The sequence below is a fragment of the Clavelina lepadiformis genome, chromosome 9 (assembly GCF_947623445.1).
Source record: "Clavelina lepadiformis chromosome 9, kaClaLepa1.1, whole genome shotgun sequence".
Classification (NCBI taxonomy): Eukaryota; Metazoa; Chordata; class Ascidiacea; order Aplousobranchia; family Clavelinidae; genus Clavelina; species Clavelina lepadiformis.
The window spans coordinates 9,916,718-9,931,021 of NC_135248.1; the positions used below are offsets into that span (position 1 = coordinate 9,916,718).

Consider the following 14,304-nt stretch of genomic DNA (forward strand, 5'->3'; position numbering starts at 1 on the left):
CGAGACACAAAACAAAATTTGCCGCTATGATGTGACTCACAACTGACTCTATGTACAATGTTGTATAAAATAAAAACCATGATTAGTAGTATGATTATTCACACTGCATAACATGAAGGCAAACAAGTTTAAATTTTGGAGATTTATTGCCATTGGAAATAATAATGCAGTTGTCTAGGAAAGACAGCTTCATGCAAATCTGCTCACAGTATTGATTAAAACTAGATTAATTGATTGAGGTGTAACTCTGAAAAAATACTTGCAAAAACTTCAAAGTTTCTGTTAATGGTTTTCTCAAAAGCAATCACTACTTTTGGTAATAACCAACTTGCAGATATAATCATTTTGGTGTAGGTAAGCTATACTTACACTGGTCAATAATACTGACAAACAAGCAATACCCATTAATATTTACAAGACAAGTTAAAATCAATTTTCTTCTGCCAAAATTTAATACAGAAATAGTATTATTTCAAGATAGCAGTGTTAATAATCCACAACTCCCAAAAGTATTTCATGGTCATCTGCTACAGCACTCCACTTCTTCTCTGTATCACCTTTTTCTCTTGACACACTAGAAGCAACATCTCCAACTTTTGCTTCAAACTTGGCAAAGAATGTCGTATCTTCAACACCAAACATTGGCAGTTCATCATTTAGAATTGCATTTAACTGGGCTGAAACTTTAGAAAAGATATTTTCAGCACTGGTTGGAAAATTTTCCGTGTTGTTGAAACATTTCTGTTGCTGATTTATCCGAGACATTTCAGCGGAAATTTCCCCAACAAATAAAGGAACTGTAACAGCATCTTTGCCTGAATTACTGCAGATATTGCTCTGAACTAATATTTTATCATCTGCATCCATAATTTTTAAAATCTGATCCTGGATTATTTCTGTGAATGAAAATAGTTCATGCTTTTCTGATGATATTTCCTTTGGTTCCAAATCATAGTCGGGTTGTTCCACATCACACTTCTCCATTTCATCTGTAGAATCTAAAATCACCCCCATTGCATTACCAACTAGGTTCACAAATTTGTTTATTGGTACATTATTTGTTTCCGATCCGTGTGTTGCATGACAAGGTTCATCACAAATACATTCCTTTAGACTTGAACAAACTTCATTGGCTTTGCATACATCATTCATTGAGATTTCTTGTTTCAACAGCATTTTTCCTGTAAAAAAACTTGCATTAATGTTTTTAGGTATTCAGCTGGGATAACAATGAATGACTGATGTAATCACATTTCACAATACCTAGAAAACAGTGTTTTCTAAAAAATCAAAATCTATTACAGAGAAAACGGAATATGCTTTTTATTCTCTAATGGAGCATGGATATCTAGAAGTAGACTTTGGAATCAAACACACATTGCCTTTGATCATACAAGTTAATGTTTACCAAAATACTTGTTTACATCTTCAATATCAAAAGACAGACTTGCACAGGTTCCAGCACACTTTTCATGGCAGCCGTCATGATCAACCTTTTAAAGAAAATTTGTTTCATAAAGGCAAGCCCCTTTCTTAGTTATAGTAACTAAGTTTTATTTTTAAGTAACAAGTTTTATTTTTTATTTTACAAGCAGTTTTATTTATAAAAGGAAAGCTATTTCTATTTAACGATTGCAACAAATCAGTGCACAGATACATGTTGCAGGAATTGATATTCCACACTATGTATTCAGCATGAAAGTTAACAATCCAGTAAATGGTTTCAATAACATTATTTTGATATGCTCGGTCAAGATTTCTATTTCTTTGTGTTGTAGAAAACATAGGATTGAATTCAGACACAAACATAGGTATTCTTTGCAGTTAGCTTATAACACAATTAAGATTAACGTACTTGTAAATCTAATGACTCAGTTTCACTTGAAGGGAATTCCCATGAGGCATCAGAATGTTCACCATCACAATCAGGGATGCTATTGAAAAGCTTTCCGAATCGTTGAATAGTTTTTGACATCATGTTTTCATCACAATCAAAGCTAACAATGCTAGATGGAGAGTTTTCATTCAATAGCCTGCAAAAAAACAGCTATACTTCACAAATCCAAATAGCTGTATACAAAACATTTTCTTCAACTGTGACCGTGTTTCCCAATTGGTGGTATGCAAAGGCTTTCCAGGTAATACATGAGCATTCTCCTGGTCATATGAGAAGTTTAGTGTAAGATAAATTAATTATTAATGGAGTCTATTTGCATCCCATAATGAAATGTTACACACATTTTATTAAGTTTAACGACTGTTCTCGGTCATGATTGTCGTTAAACCCAAAATTGTCTTGCTGCAACTGGACATGAATTTCCATGTATTGTGAGCAGTGACGTGTGGAGAGGCACTAACTTTTTCAGAGTTATGTTAACTCAATGACAAACAAAAATATTGTCCTACTAATTGAAATAAAAAATTGCAGGTTCCAGCATGTGTTCACATTTATTTGTAAATAAAATCCATCTTCTTTATTTTGCACCAATTTTTGAAGCATCACCATGGCGATTATTGCCAGTCATATTTGGCCTTAGGCCGATGCAAGAGAAGCATCTGAAGTAAAACAAAACATCCACGCTGAAGCAAAACTTCCCTAGTAGCTGATTTGCACAAACATGTTATTTGGTTTAGTAGTTGTTTATAGCATGTGTACGGAAAAGTAAAGAAGCTTGAAAGGTGTATGAACATACTGATTGTATTACTTTGCTTATTGCTGTTAACAACTAGCACAGCTGTACGGCCACTAACACCCCGAAAATAGAAAAAAAAAACTAGCAAAATTTGGAAGTTTTATGTTTGAAACAACATTATCCAGGTTTATACTAAATCTTCCATAAAGGTAATAAATTTATCACATTGTGTGCTTTCAAGTTGTACCACACACAATGCACATATTCCCTAGGGGAACAAAACAAAGAGATTTTTGCTGAGGAAAAAAAGCAAGCATTATACAGTTTACAAAACTTTCCTGGTCTGATGTGAGGTAAAACTCTGCACTGCAGTAACTTATGTATTTCAGAACTTTGACCACACATAAACGCTTGATTCGAATGCTGTCATGGAAACAACATAAACACAGATAGTAAGCATGACATAATTAATGAAAACAGCAAAAATACGGTCTAATTTTTTGTAAGTAATATTTTTTTGCAATGACCACCATTTCCAATTTTTAGTTTGCTTCGTCAGGTGAGGCTTCTGGTCATACGTGCCTGGTTGTGGGAAAAGTTTTAATTTAATTACTTCGGCACTTTTCCTTCATCCTGACACGCATTTTGTCATGAACTATGCGTAAACGTGAGCTGAAGTAATATGATGTAACACATCTTCAAGTGATGAGCAAATTTTAATTGCTTGAATGTTCGGATTTGTATTCAACACATTGCATGAATGAGTGTGTTTTACACTGTATACAGATGCATCAACGGATTTTAATTAAGTAAACATGTCTTTTGTGCATGTCTTTGTGTTATTGCCCGTTTACACATTGAAGCAGTTTACCTAATTCGACACTCTTTCGTCATTTCCTAGAGGTATCAAATTAGCCAAGTTGTACTGTACTATATGGCAATATGTTTTCTATTAAATACACTTAGTCATTTTCGAATGAAGGACGTATATTATAATATACATCACTTGTCTATAGGGTAATACTTCATAGATTTTTTTAATTTTAGCTTATTTTCCTTAAAATTGGAATAAAGCATAAAATTTTTCAAAGACTATGCTAAATACTAATTCTATGAAAATGTTGATTTTTGATAACTTTTCATCTTTTATACTTGGATTCAAATTTTTTTTGTTGTACTGTATTTGTTCATGAAATTTTTAGCTATATGAAAGATGGGGGCAGACATAGATGTTATGTTTTTTCCATTTACTTATCGAAACCCTACTGCTGGAAATGTAATAAAGGTTCTGGTTTGGTTACGCATGTATTGTTAAGGGATGAGCCGGAAAGTATGTTAAAAGGAGCCTGTCTGGACTAAATTTAGAAAACATAAAACAAATGCACATGCCAAAATTGCACCTGCTGGTTGACATGAATGTAGCAAATGTAGCCTTGAAATTGCTTGAGTTTTGCCAGGACATGTTTTCCGATATTTTTTCTTTTGCGAAGAAAAAGGATTCAAAGAGCATTTATGTGGTTATATTAATAATACTTTTTTATTTTAAAATTTATATAAAGGTTCAAATATTATGACGTCACATTTGGAAATTATATTTCCTTTTGGTATTAAAAACATTACCCTTACACAACATTAAAGAAATAAATTTATTACAGATTTTTGAATGTATGGAAAAAGTAAAACATCAATCACACCTTAATCCTGTTTTACATAGTATTTAAGAGTTTATATATTTAGAATGTTTGAATATCGAAAGGTTTATCAGTTTTATCTACAGTTTTGCATTTGTTCAATAAATGCTTGTGCTGTTTCTTTTGAAGGGCACCATGTGATTGATAATAGTTGAATCTTGTCAAAACAGCTGAGGCCTATCAACACATTATTTGTTGCGATTGCTACTATATTAGCGCAATCAACACAGTATATTTTATGAATTCGGATTCGAAATGTTACATGCACAGCTAGATACTTTGATAAATTGTCTTTTATAAGTATACATATCCATTCGCATTTGTTTAAAAACTATACATATCCTAACACAGAACTTATGTGTTTCTATACTCTTTGTTTCCACAAATTACAACACAAACTAAATGTTTCTTAGATGAAAATCAGAAAACCAATTCTGTTGTATTAGTGATTGTACCATTACACCAATTTCTGTAATTTATATTGTACTGAGAGTCCACAAAGATTTATGTTGGTACGCCAATAATCCATGCCTTAAAAAGGTTGGGAAACACTGTATTAACTCTTTGTTAATTGTAGGCTATGTCGTTCAAGTAAACTTGCAGAGATTACACAAACAGCATGAAACTTGATTGAAATAAACACCAACAACTTCAAACAAATAATGTCTGTTGCAAAAAAAAGAAAGTAAATATAAATTATCAGTTATCCAGTAATAGTTTCTGCAGTAAATCTGGCTTACTGTTGGTGTAGTTATACGAGTAAATACTCACCTACAGTACAGGTCAGCCTTGGCTGTAGGCTCAAACTTCGTGCGGTAAAAACAACAATGCTTACCAATACTTCATATACCGTCATTTGTGACATTCCTATGCTACAAATAAACAATACATGCTACTAATCACCTACCTATGGAGATGTAGACCTATTTCACCCAAAACACGTTAGTTGGCCATATGAAGGCATATTATGTTTACATTGTGATATCATAATGACAGCCGTCTTAGTCATAATGGGAAGCCAGATGGGTGATACAATTTTGGCAAAAACTGCTTAACTACTATATATATATTATTAAAAATCCTTGAAATCCAAAAAATGAAATCAAAAGCAAAGCCAAAATTTAATTATTACAAAAATATCAATATGAAATTCAAAACAATCTAAAGTAAAATCCAAAATAGAATCCAAATTAAAATGAAAGGTAAAATGATATTCTGTACTGCCGCCTATGGGTGACAATGTCAATGTTTCCAGAACTAGAAGTTAACGTTTAAATGTTACACTTTTCAATATTGTATTTGGAAACTTTGGAATCTATTAAATTAAAAATTGACTGAAATTTTTTTGTAAACTCTGATTAACATGTTGACAATTCTTGAAAGCAGGTAAGGGCGGCATGCATAGATTTTACATGGTAAGTTTTCAGAATTTATGATAACATTTGTGAAACCCTTGAAAGGTTTCTGACCACCAGGTTGGAAATCAGTGGGCTAGTTGAAAACGTAAAGAACAAAATAAAGATAATATATCTAGATGATCTTCTGGCAAATATGTTAAAATTCAAAAGCCAGTATCAGCTTTTTACGGGATTTAACACTGAAATCAGATCAGTGCCAGAAAAATTTGGATTTGTGCTTTTACATACTTTTTATTATAAACCACAACTTACAGTGACTTGTATTTTTTCAAAGCTCCTCTAGCACAATGATGAAATGCTTCGCTGTTCTTAAATTCAGGATATTTACATAACTCCAAAAACCCAAGTAACTTTCCTCTCTCCTTTTAAAGATATTAAACACATTTTAATAACACAAGCAGTGTAATATGGTACAATAAGTTTATATGAGTTAAAATTTTATCCATCAATCAAAGTACAACCAAGATATGCAAATTACACAGGTAAACATCATATTAGCAAATTGCAACATATTATGACTAGAATAATGACACATATTACGGTTTCTAATACATGTTATACTATTAACTATAAAGATAGCTTGTTATCTCTTTGACTCACTCAACATGTGGAAAAACTCAAAGTACTAGTAGATTAACTAGTTCTGGTAAAATGTCTATAAACAAAACAATAAAACCCTAACTGGAATCACAAAATTTCAGCATAATTATATGTCGTCAAATAATGCTATGTGAAGTCACATGTATTTAACATGCAAGGTTGTATTACCGTACCTCTGACAATTTCTCGGTCTTACTGTGGTAAACCTGGTTCAAGCACTCATGCATATTATCAGCTTGATTCAGTAAAGACTGCTCTCGCAAACGTAATTGATGGATATGCTTGGAAAACACAGATCGCACATGTTCTTTGACCTGAAAAAAATTATATGCACAACTTGCTAAATCCATTATATAGAGTTATTTATACTTGAGAAAGAAGATTTATTTATTTATTTAATATTTATTGAACTATAAAGATTATTATTTATAACTTGATTACATGCCATGTAACAGCAATTTTTGCAGTTTGTTAAAAATCATCTATGGATGTAGTAGTATGCAAAAGATGTAAATGTGGGCATGTGAGAATACGATAAAGCATTTAATATAGCAGCCTATAAAGTGCCACGTGCATAAGTTATATACGAAATTTGTGATGTTTTATGGGCAAATAAATTGATGTTCTAAAATTTAAAAAATACCTGTGACCTGCTCCTTTGACAAACAACATACCACTAAGAGTACTTAGTATCATCTAGGGCAGGGTTTCTCAACCGGGGGCCATGAGCAGATGCCTCACTAGTGAGCTATAGTGTTGCAGTAGGAGAAGACCAGGCAAAATGGGACAGAAGTTTTTCACGTTTTGCACTTTCTGTGCAAAATTAGCGGCACGAAGGCTACTGCACACGCAGTAGTGAAGTAAGAAGTGTTTTGTAATCAACAATCTCTATACATTTTTTATTGATGAGAAGGGGGTCACAGATTTTTATGGTTACTGTAAACAGTAAAAGGTTGAGAACCACTGATCTAGAGTTTGAAAACCGGGATCCCGGTTTCGAGAATTCCCAGGATTTAGTGACTTTTTCACCTTTCTGTTTTCTGGTTTTACTCGTAAAAATTCCCAGTTTCCCAAGTTAGCAAAGTTATGTCAAAAGTAGGAAAATAGATTGCAAATGGAAGTAAATTTCAATCTTAGCAATCAAAAAAAATATGCAATTGGATGTATGAGTGCTATGAAGACACAATGGTTTTCATATTAAACTAGTTTGATAAAGTTTTCTTTATTGCACATGCTTTTTAATATAAAGTTTCAAAAGTAGTGGCATAACGTTCATTCAGTCATACTTTATATAGCCGCAAAATGAAACAGTAATTACCGCAGCCTTAAGTTTGAGAACATTTTTACCTAGTCGGTAATCAAGCATTCAAGACACATGTCATCACTGTTCGAAAAAGCTTCGTTGTAAAGGTGGATCAAATAATGGTCTCACCCGTCATTTTAAGACTTGGCCCAGCTTTAAGGTAGGTAGTGAAGAACAGCCTTGTTCTAAAAAGAAAGTGAAAATACAACAAAAGTCTATCATGTCGTTTGTACAAAGTAAGAAGGAAGGTATGCAGAGCATCGTTTCGCAACTCGTCACTGTAGATGGTTTTTCTATTCATGCCAAATGCAAGAGTAAGTTCATCTGTGAATCACTCTGTGCATAAGGTTTTCGACTTCCTCTTGCTAAATCAAGTATTATGGACTTATAAAAAATCAGCAAAACAGAAGTAAAACTTAAATGCAATACCCGGTTTAATGACACTCTGAACGCTTGGATCAAGTGACACCGAAAAAATACAACTGCTGAAAAAGCACCTTGCGATTTTTGAACAAACAACTTATAGACATCTTTAGCCAGTATTGTGTGTGATGGTGCGTCCGTTATGAAGAAATAGGGTACAATTTCTCAAGTTAGTCAGCAACTCTGCTATGCACACGGCCTGCATTTGGCTGTATGTCTGTGATGTTCTCTACAAGAGGAAGTGTTACTCAATATAGCAACCACAGCTACAAACGAAACACCTGTTTTCAATCCTACAACAGAGTATGTAATCAAAAAGGTGCAAAAAGTTATTAAAGTATTTAGAATAAGCGCGGTAAGAAACGAAGTCTTACAAAAGTATGTATAGTCAAGTGGGGCAAAAAAATGCAAAATTGACAAACTTTTGATTTTCTCGCTAAAAAATGGGCCAAAAAGTCAAGTTTTACCCTCTATTGATCAATATTAATATTCCATTGATGTATCCAATAAATTGGAGCATTATGTTTATTCTTTTTATTTTTATCCAATATTTTATGTTGTTTTTTTCCCCCAGTGTTTGGGGCAATAAAAACCATGCACTGGGTAAAAAAACAATCAATTTCGACAGCAAATTTTGTTTATTAAAAGCAACACAAAGCAGAAGAAATAGCAATATATACAGATGAGGATGAAACTGTAATATCTTGTTCAAACAAACAAAGAAGTTTATGCATTATGAAGTCCATATTTGCTTAGGAACACAAATTTTTCTTTCACTTCCTCTTCTTCGGCAAAACCAAAATATGATTTTGCACGTCTGACAGAAGTTAACACTGCGGTTGAAGGACCCCAAAAACAATTTTCAACGTTGACTATAGCTATGTCCTCCTTTGTTGGCCAGTCCCAATACACTGCATCTTCTGAAGTTGATTTCTTGTCCCAAAACTTAAATTCAGCTTGCTCAATTTTTCCATCAACCTCGTCTCTGAAGACCTTCAGAAGTTTTCCCCAATAATATGTTTTTGGCTTCTCCCAAAACACTGCAAAGTACTTTCCAACTTGCTTTTTGTTTATTTCCAATTTAATTGTTCTCTTTTCTTTCTTCTGTTCATTTACACTTTCTTCAGTTACATCTCTTCTCTCTTCCTCTACATCTTCCATTCTAACAACTGTGTCTTCTCTTGTTTCGTCATTCATTTCTTCAGATTCATCGTCAGACTCTTCTACCCTCTCATCCTCTGTATCTACTCTCCTCATGTCTTCATCCATTTGTCTTTGAATTTCTCGCTCCATCCTTCTTTCTATTTCTTCCTCCTCCTCCAGGTCCAGTGAATTTATTTCTTCATCTTCGTCTGCGTTCCTTTTCCTTCTCCCAGCTTTTCTCTTTTTTGCAATTGTTCCATTTGCTTCAAAGTTTTCAACTTGCTCGTTAAATTCTTCATTTGTTAAAATGCTTCCATTCATCTTCACTCTTTTTCTTTTTTTTTTCCTGTCATTTGTTTGTCGTCCCCTTGATTTTAACACAGTTTCTATCGAAACCGATTCATCTTTTGACACAAGCCGTATTTCATACTTCATCCCTTCGGGAGCGTGAAGTTGCAACTCATTGATGATGTCCTTTGTTGTTCTGATCCGTGATTGTACTGTGGTGCTCGTCGACGGTGTGGAAACAGCTTAAATGTTGCAGATTGATGAGGTGGACGGCATTTCTTCCACATTACTTGACCATTCAGTTTCCTGTGGACTGGTCTTTTCCAAAATTGGATTGCCTTCTTCATCTTTTGGAGAAACACAATGCTACCAGGACTGGTTAAACTAACACTGAACAGAGACTTCTGAAACTGGTAAATGCTTACAAGAAGGTTAAGCTTTTGAATGGCTATTTGGCAGGAGTTCAACAAAGTGGAATGGTACATAAATCAATTAACTACAAAGAACAACACAAAATGATTGGAGAGTGAAACTTCACGCTTAACTTCACTCGCTTAACTTAATTTCAAATGAATCATCAGTACATTAGGATTAATGTATTTACTAGAGATCAGGAAACTGAGACAATGCAAGTAAAACATTAAAATGCTAGTTTAATTCCTTATAGCAAGCAAAATCGTTTTAAAATGAAAGTTATTAAAGATGGGGTAAAAAAAAACAAGCACAGGGAAAATAAAAACAACTGTCTTTTTTTGTCCCAACACATTGTGTAGTTTTGGGGTAAAAAAAGACAACATAGAATAGAATGAAAGGTTAACAGCAATCAAAATTGAAGTACTGGAGTACAATCATACTAAAATATTATGTAGATACACATAAAAAGATTGTGATTGTCAACCATCGTTTTCTATCCACAAAAAGTTTAGTAAAGAGCAAAAAAAGTTTTTTTGGACCGTTTTTGGGTCAATTTAGTGATTTGCATAGTTCCTGAAGAGTACTTACCTCTAGACCTGTATTGTATGTTAAAAAACTATGCAAATAAATGATGTTTCTAACCATGCAAAGCTTTTTCAAAAAAATCATTCTTAGGGGGAGTTGGGGGGTTGTCCTTTTTTACCCCAAGTACCCCTATGTTTTTTTTTTGCCCCAACTGACTATATGTGATATTAGAACAGAAAAATGAGTTGTCCCTTATCCTTTGCTGTAAAACTTGTTGGAGTTCTATTTCAAATGATTGAAAGGTTTCTTCTTGTTAAAAAGTATATAATAAAAGCTTTACTGGATTCGTGTATTGCCTATGTTATATCAGAAACTGAACTTTCTTGCGGATGAGATGAAATGTGCGCTTGAAATAGTAAAACTTTCCGTCGAAGCTTTGTGTTGTCAGGATGCAAAATTGCTGAGTGCTGAAGGAATTTTACAATTTCTCATTACTGAAATAAAAAAGCAAAGATCAACTTTGTCTCAAAAATTTGCTTTGTACCATTAAAAACCATATACAACAAAGACAACAACATGATCTAGTCAATTTGTTGTGATACTTTCAAAACCCAAATTCATTGTTTCAACTTGATGTATTTTATGATAACATCCTGTTAAGCAACAATACTAAACAATGCTTTTTGGAAACAGCTACGACCTTAATTAGTCATTTGTTTGGACGGCACTAATGAAGTAGGAAGTCAAAACAAAGAACGACAAATTGAGTTGGCTAACAACAATTCTATTAATTACAGCCTTTTTAAAAGGCTCCAGACTCATTCTGAAAGTTACACACAAATTCAGTCCAACATATTGCCATGTGATGTTGGAAGCCGAGCAATAATCAAGCAGGAGATGAAACTGCTAGAAGGTACAGAAAAAAGACCAAGCAAATTAGGAGCACCTTTACAAGGCGTTACTCAGCATCCCACCAACATCAGTTGAGACCGAACGAGCCTTTTCTGCTGCAGCACTATTCACCATCAAATTTCTTTCACATGAAAGCAACAAATGAGTTTTCGGTGCAGCCATTCAATGAAAATAAATAAAACAATTTAGATGTATTTCTGTTTTGTTGATTTTGCCATTTATTGTATTTTTGTGCTATTGTGCGTAATTATAAAAATCCCGTTTTACTAAACCAAATTGTTTAAATTATGTGAAACCTATAAAATCATCGAATTGTTTCTACTTTTATCTTGCTATCAAAGCTGTTTCTAACTGAGCATTTTTGGACTTGAAATTTCATTTTCAAAAAAAAGAAACAAAACTATTTTGGCCAAATCATGCATTTTAATATAATTGAGGAAATATATGGTAACTAAAAAACATATATATAATACTTAGGAAAATCACTTTCATTTTCAAAAAACTTTCATTGCAGATGCTTTAAGTAATAACTATACTCAATACAGTGGCGGATACAGAAAATTCTAGATGAGGGTGTACCGGGCAGATTGAAAGTTGGGGATTTCCTGAACTAAAAGGTAACTATTGACATAATTGTAACTTGAAATATATTCCTAGAGCTAATCGTACTAATCTCCATCTTTGAGCCTAGCCAGGCTACAGCGACTATAGGCTCAAAGGTAGATATTAGACCATGTGACTTTGCTCACAATGGTTGAGATACATATTTTCCAATTATTTGGAGGGACTATCCCACATGACTAACTGGATAGCTGTCGTGCATCTGAAAAACTAATGTCGAAATCGACACCTTTGGAGTTCTGTTCAAAATTAAATTTGCTACATAAATTTTATATTTTAATTATTGAGCTGAAAGTAACTGAACAAAAATTTGTTCGACAGCGTAAATTCTGAGAATCGTGAGCAAACAGTAACTGTTAAAAACTGCATATTGAACTTATAAAAATGTGGAAATCAACATTGCCAGAGTTCTAGTGTTAAAAGAAAAGCGATTAAATACAGTTATACATGAAAAAAATCAAACAGTTACTTAATTGCAAGGATAATTATACAGTTTGAAATAGAAAAGTTTTATTTGTTAAAGTTGACAAACCTACTTGGAGTAATCTTAAAAAGCCCAACAAAATTTTGGCTACTTTTGTAAACACATTTTTTCCTGCTTCTCTCAAAAAAACACGGCAATCCCCAGTGGTAAAAATTAAAGGGCATCATGACGCCGCCGTCTAAAGTCTTTCCAGAATGTAACTGACACACTGACTGAGTATATGAGATTCATACACCCAGATGTATAGTACGTGGAAATGAGAAGCCATTGATTGACTTTGACTGTATAAAATCAGTTTTTTAGAGTGTTTTTGTACAGTTATGTTTTCTCTGCAGATTTTTTATTTCCTGTTCTAAACAAAAAGTGTTACCTGCTGCATGTTGCAATTTACAACATCCATTCCATCATCCTTTGTCACTGAATCCAAAGTTTCCCTGACATCTTGAAATAGACTCTTAGACATAATGTATTCCTTGAAATATTGTCTACGATGCTTTCAGAAAAATTTCAACTTTGTAAACTATATACAAGTAGCTTAAGAAGTGTTGGACTGACACCAACCCAAACCTACAGCCTAATTATGCACATGCAAAATAGAGTGATTTACTATTCTAAGTCCGAAAACTTTGAGCTCCTCCAAGACAAACTTGAGTCTGTAACATGGAGTAAAAGTAATGGAAATCTGCATTTTATTTTTAGTTTAGTTCAATGATCAATCTGAAGTGATAGGCTAATAGATCCAGATTGCAGAATTTGGCATAGGCGCACTTAATGTTACTGCTTTTCATGAGCTTCTGTGACGCATGTAAGGTGCGTTATTTGGCAATTATTGATATGGACAGAACTTTTGAGCACTCACTTTTCAATTGATTTAACGGTTGAATACGTCAAAGTTTAGTCCAATAATAATATTTAATCCCTCGCGCACTTAGCAAACTTTCCAATCTGGAGTGTACATTATTGGGTAATTGCGCACCTAAGTCTTAGTGCAAACATCCATTGCGGCCGAGCATATTTACATGCCGCACTTGTATTGTTTATTTTCGTCATTAACTATACGGAGCGAAAAGTATGGTGGGATGGGACTAAACCAAAATTTAATTATGACATAATTAAATTACACACGTAACAAAGTGCTGAAGGCACCCAAGTTACTGTGTTCTGCACTAAAAACTTTTAAGCATAACATACCGCACCAAGGTCTTCACATGTTTTTGTCTTCGTTTTTGTCTTTTGTGTCAAGGTCTTCACTCTTGTAAGAGACTATAATTGCTATACATACTTTGCATGTTTTTCATTTACCGTATTAGCACAGGGCCATGCACTATTAACTGGACCCTTACAGGTGTGAAATATTGCAAAAACATGTATTAAGGGGAACATAGGCGCCGAAGTTTATAAAATGTAGGGCGGAAAAGTGAATGGGTTCAGATGTTTGGGAATTCCCCGTGTCAAAGATTGTTGTAAATTGCTTTTTATACAATTTCTAGACTTGTTAGTTATGCTAACCTACCACTTATAGCACAATTGTATTTCTATTCATGTCTTAGTGCTTTGCCACTTTTTTCTGCGTACGGATCGCTGGGATCATGTTCTTTGTTCTACCATACGTCCTACTTTTAGTTCTGTGAAGTTTACGGCAAAAAATGAACGACATTCTTATACGCATTATTCAATCATTATCTATTATTTGTTTATTGTTCGTTTTTTATTTATTCGCATCAAAAAAACGAAACAGATCTAACAAAATTAGCAGCAACGATTACTGAATATACTTCTATTTGACACATAATCAAGAACGTTAAAATTTTCAACCCTGCAGTAAAGTATCTCGTCTGTGATTTTCTGC

The 14,304-nt window shown here is 33.5% G+C and overlaps 2 protein-coding genes across 2 annotated transcripts; both read right to left on the reverse strand.

Annotated features, from left to right (window-relative positions):
- Positions 1 to 234: 234 nt before the first annotated feature.
- LOC143470106 (uncharacterized) lies at positions 235 to 13,048 on the reverse strand. The gene is made up of 6 exons (XM_076968005.1): positions 12,826 to 13,048; positions 6,516 to 6,656; positions 5,995 to 6,104; positions 1,856 to 2,033; positions 1,409 to 1,493; positions 235 to 1,181 (listed from the first exon to the last, which is right to left on the reverse strand). The coding sequence occupies exons 1-6, from the start codon at positions 12,916 to 12,918 to the stop codon at positions 487 to 489; spliced, it is 1,302 nt and encodes a 433-aa protein (XP_076824120.1). The 5' UTR covers positions 12,919 to 13,048; the 3' UTR covers positions 235 to 486.
- LOC143470108 (uncharacterized) lies at positions 6,622 to 9,654 on the reverse strand. Its single transcript, XM_076968007.1, has 2 exons — positions 8,143 to 9,654; positions 6,622 to 7,830 (listed from the first exon to the last, which is right to left on the reverse strand). The coding sequence occupies exon 1, from the start codon at positions 9,644 to 9,646 to the stop codon at positions 8,795 to 8,797; it is 852 nt and encodes a 283-aa protein (XP_076824122.1). The 5' UTR covers positions 9,647 to 9,654; the 3' UTR covers positions 6,622 to 7,830; positions 8,143 to 8,794.
- Positions 13,049 to 14,304: the final 1,256 nt, after the last annotated feature.

Excerpts from the sequence above, each read along its gene's own strand:
- LOC143470108 (XM_076968007.1), bottom strand. The coding sequence starts at position 9,646 with ATGAAGTATGAAATACGGCTTGTGTCAAAAGATGAATCGGTTTCGATA.
- LOC143470106 (XM_076968005.1), bottom strand. The coding sequence starts at position 12,918 with ATGTCTAAGAGTCTATTTCAAGATGTCAGGGAAACTTTGGATTCAGTG. Across the intron at positions 6,657-12,825 it reads TAAATTGCAACATGCAGCAG|GTCAAAGAACATGTGCGATC; the intron begins GTAACACTTTTT and ends AATTTTTTTCAG. Across the intron at positions 6,105-6,515 it reads AGACCGAGAAATTGTCAGAG|GAGAGAGGAAAGTTACTTGG; the intron begins GTACGGTAATAC and ends TATCTTTAAAAG.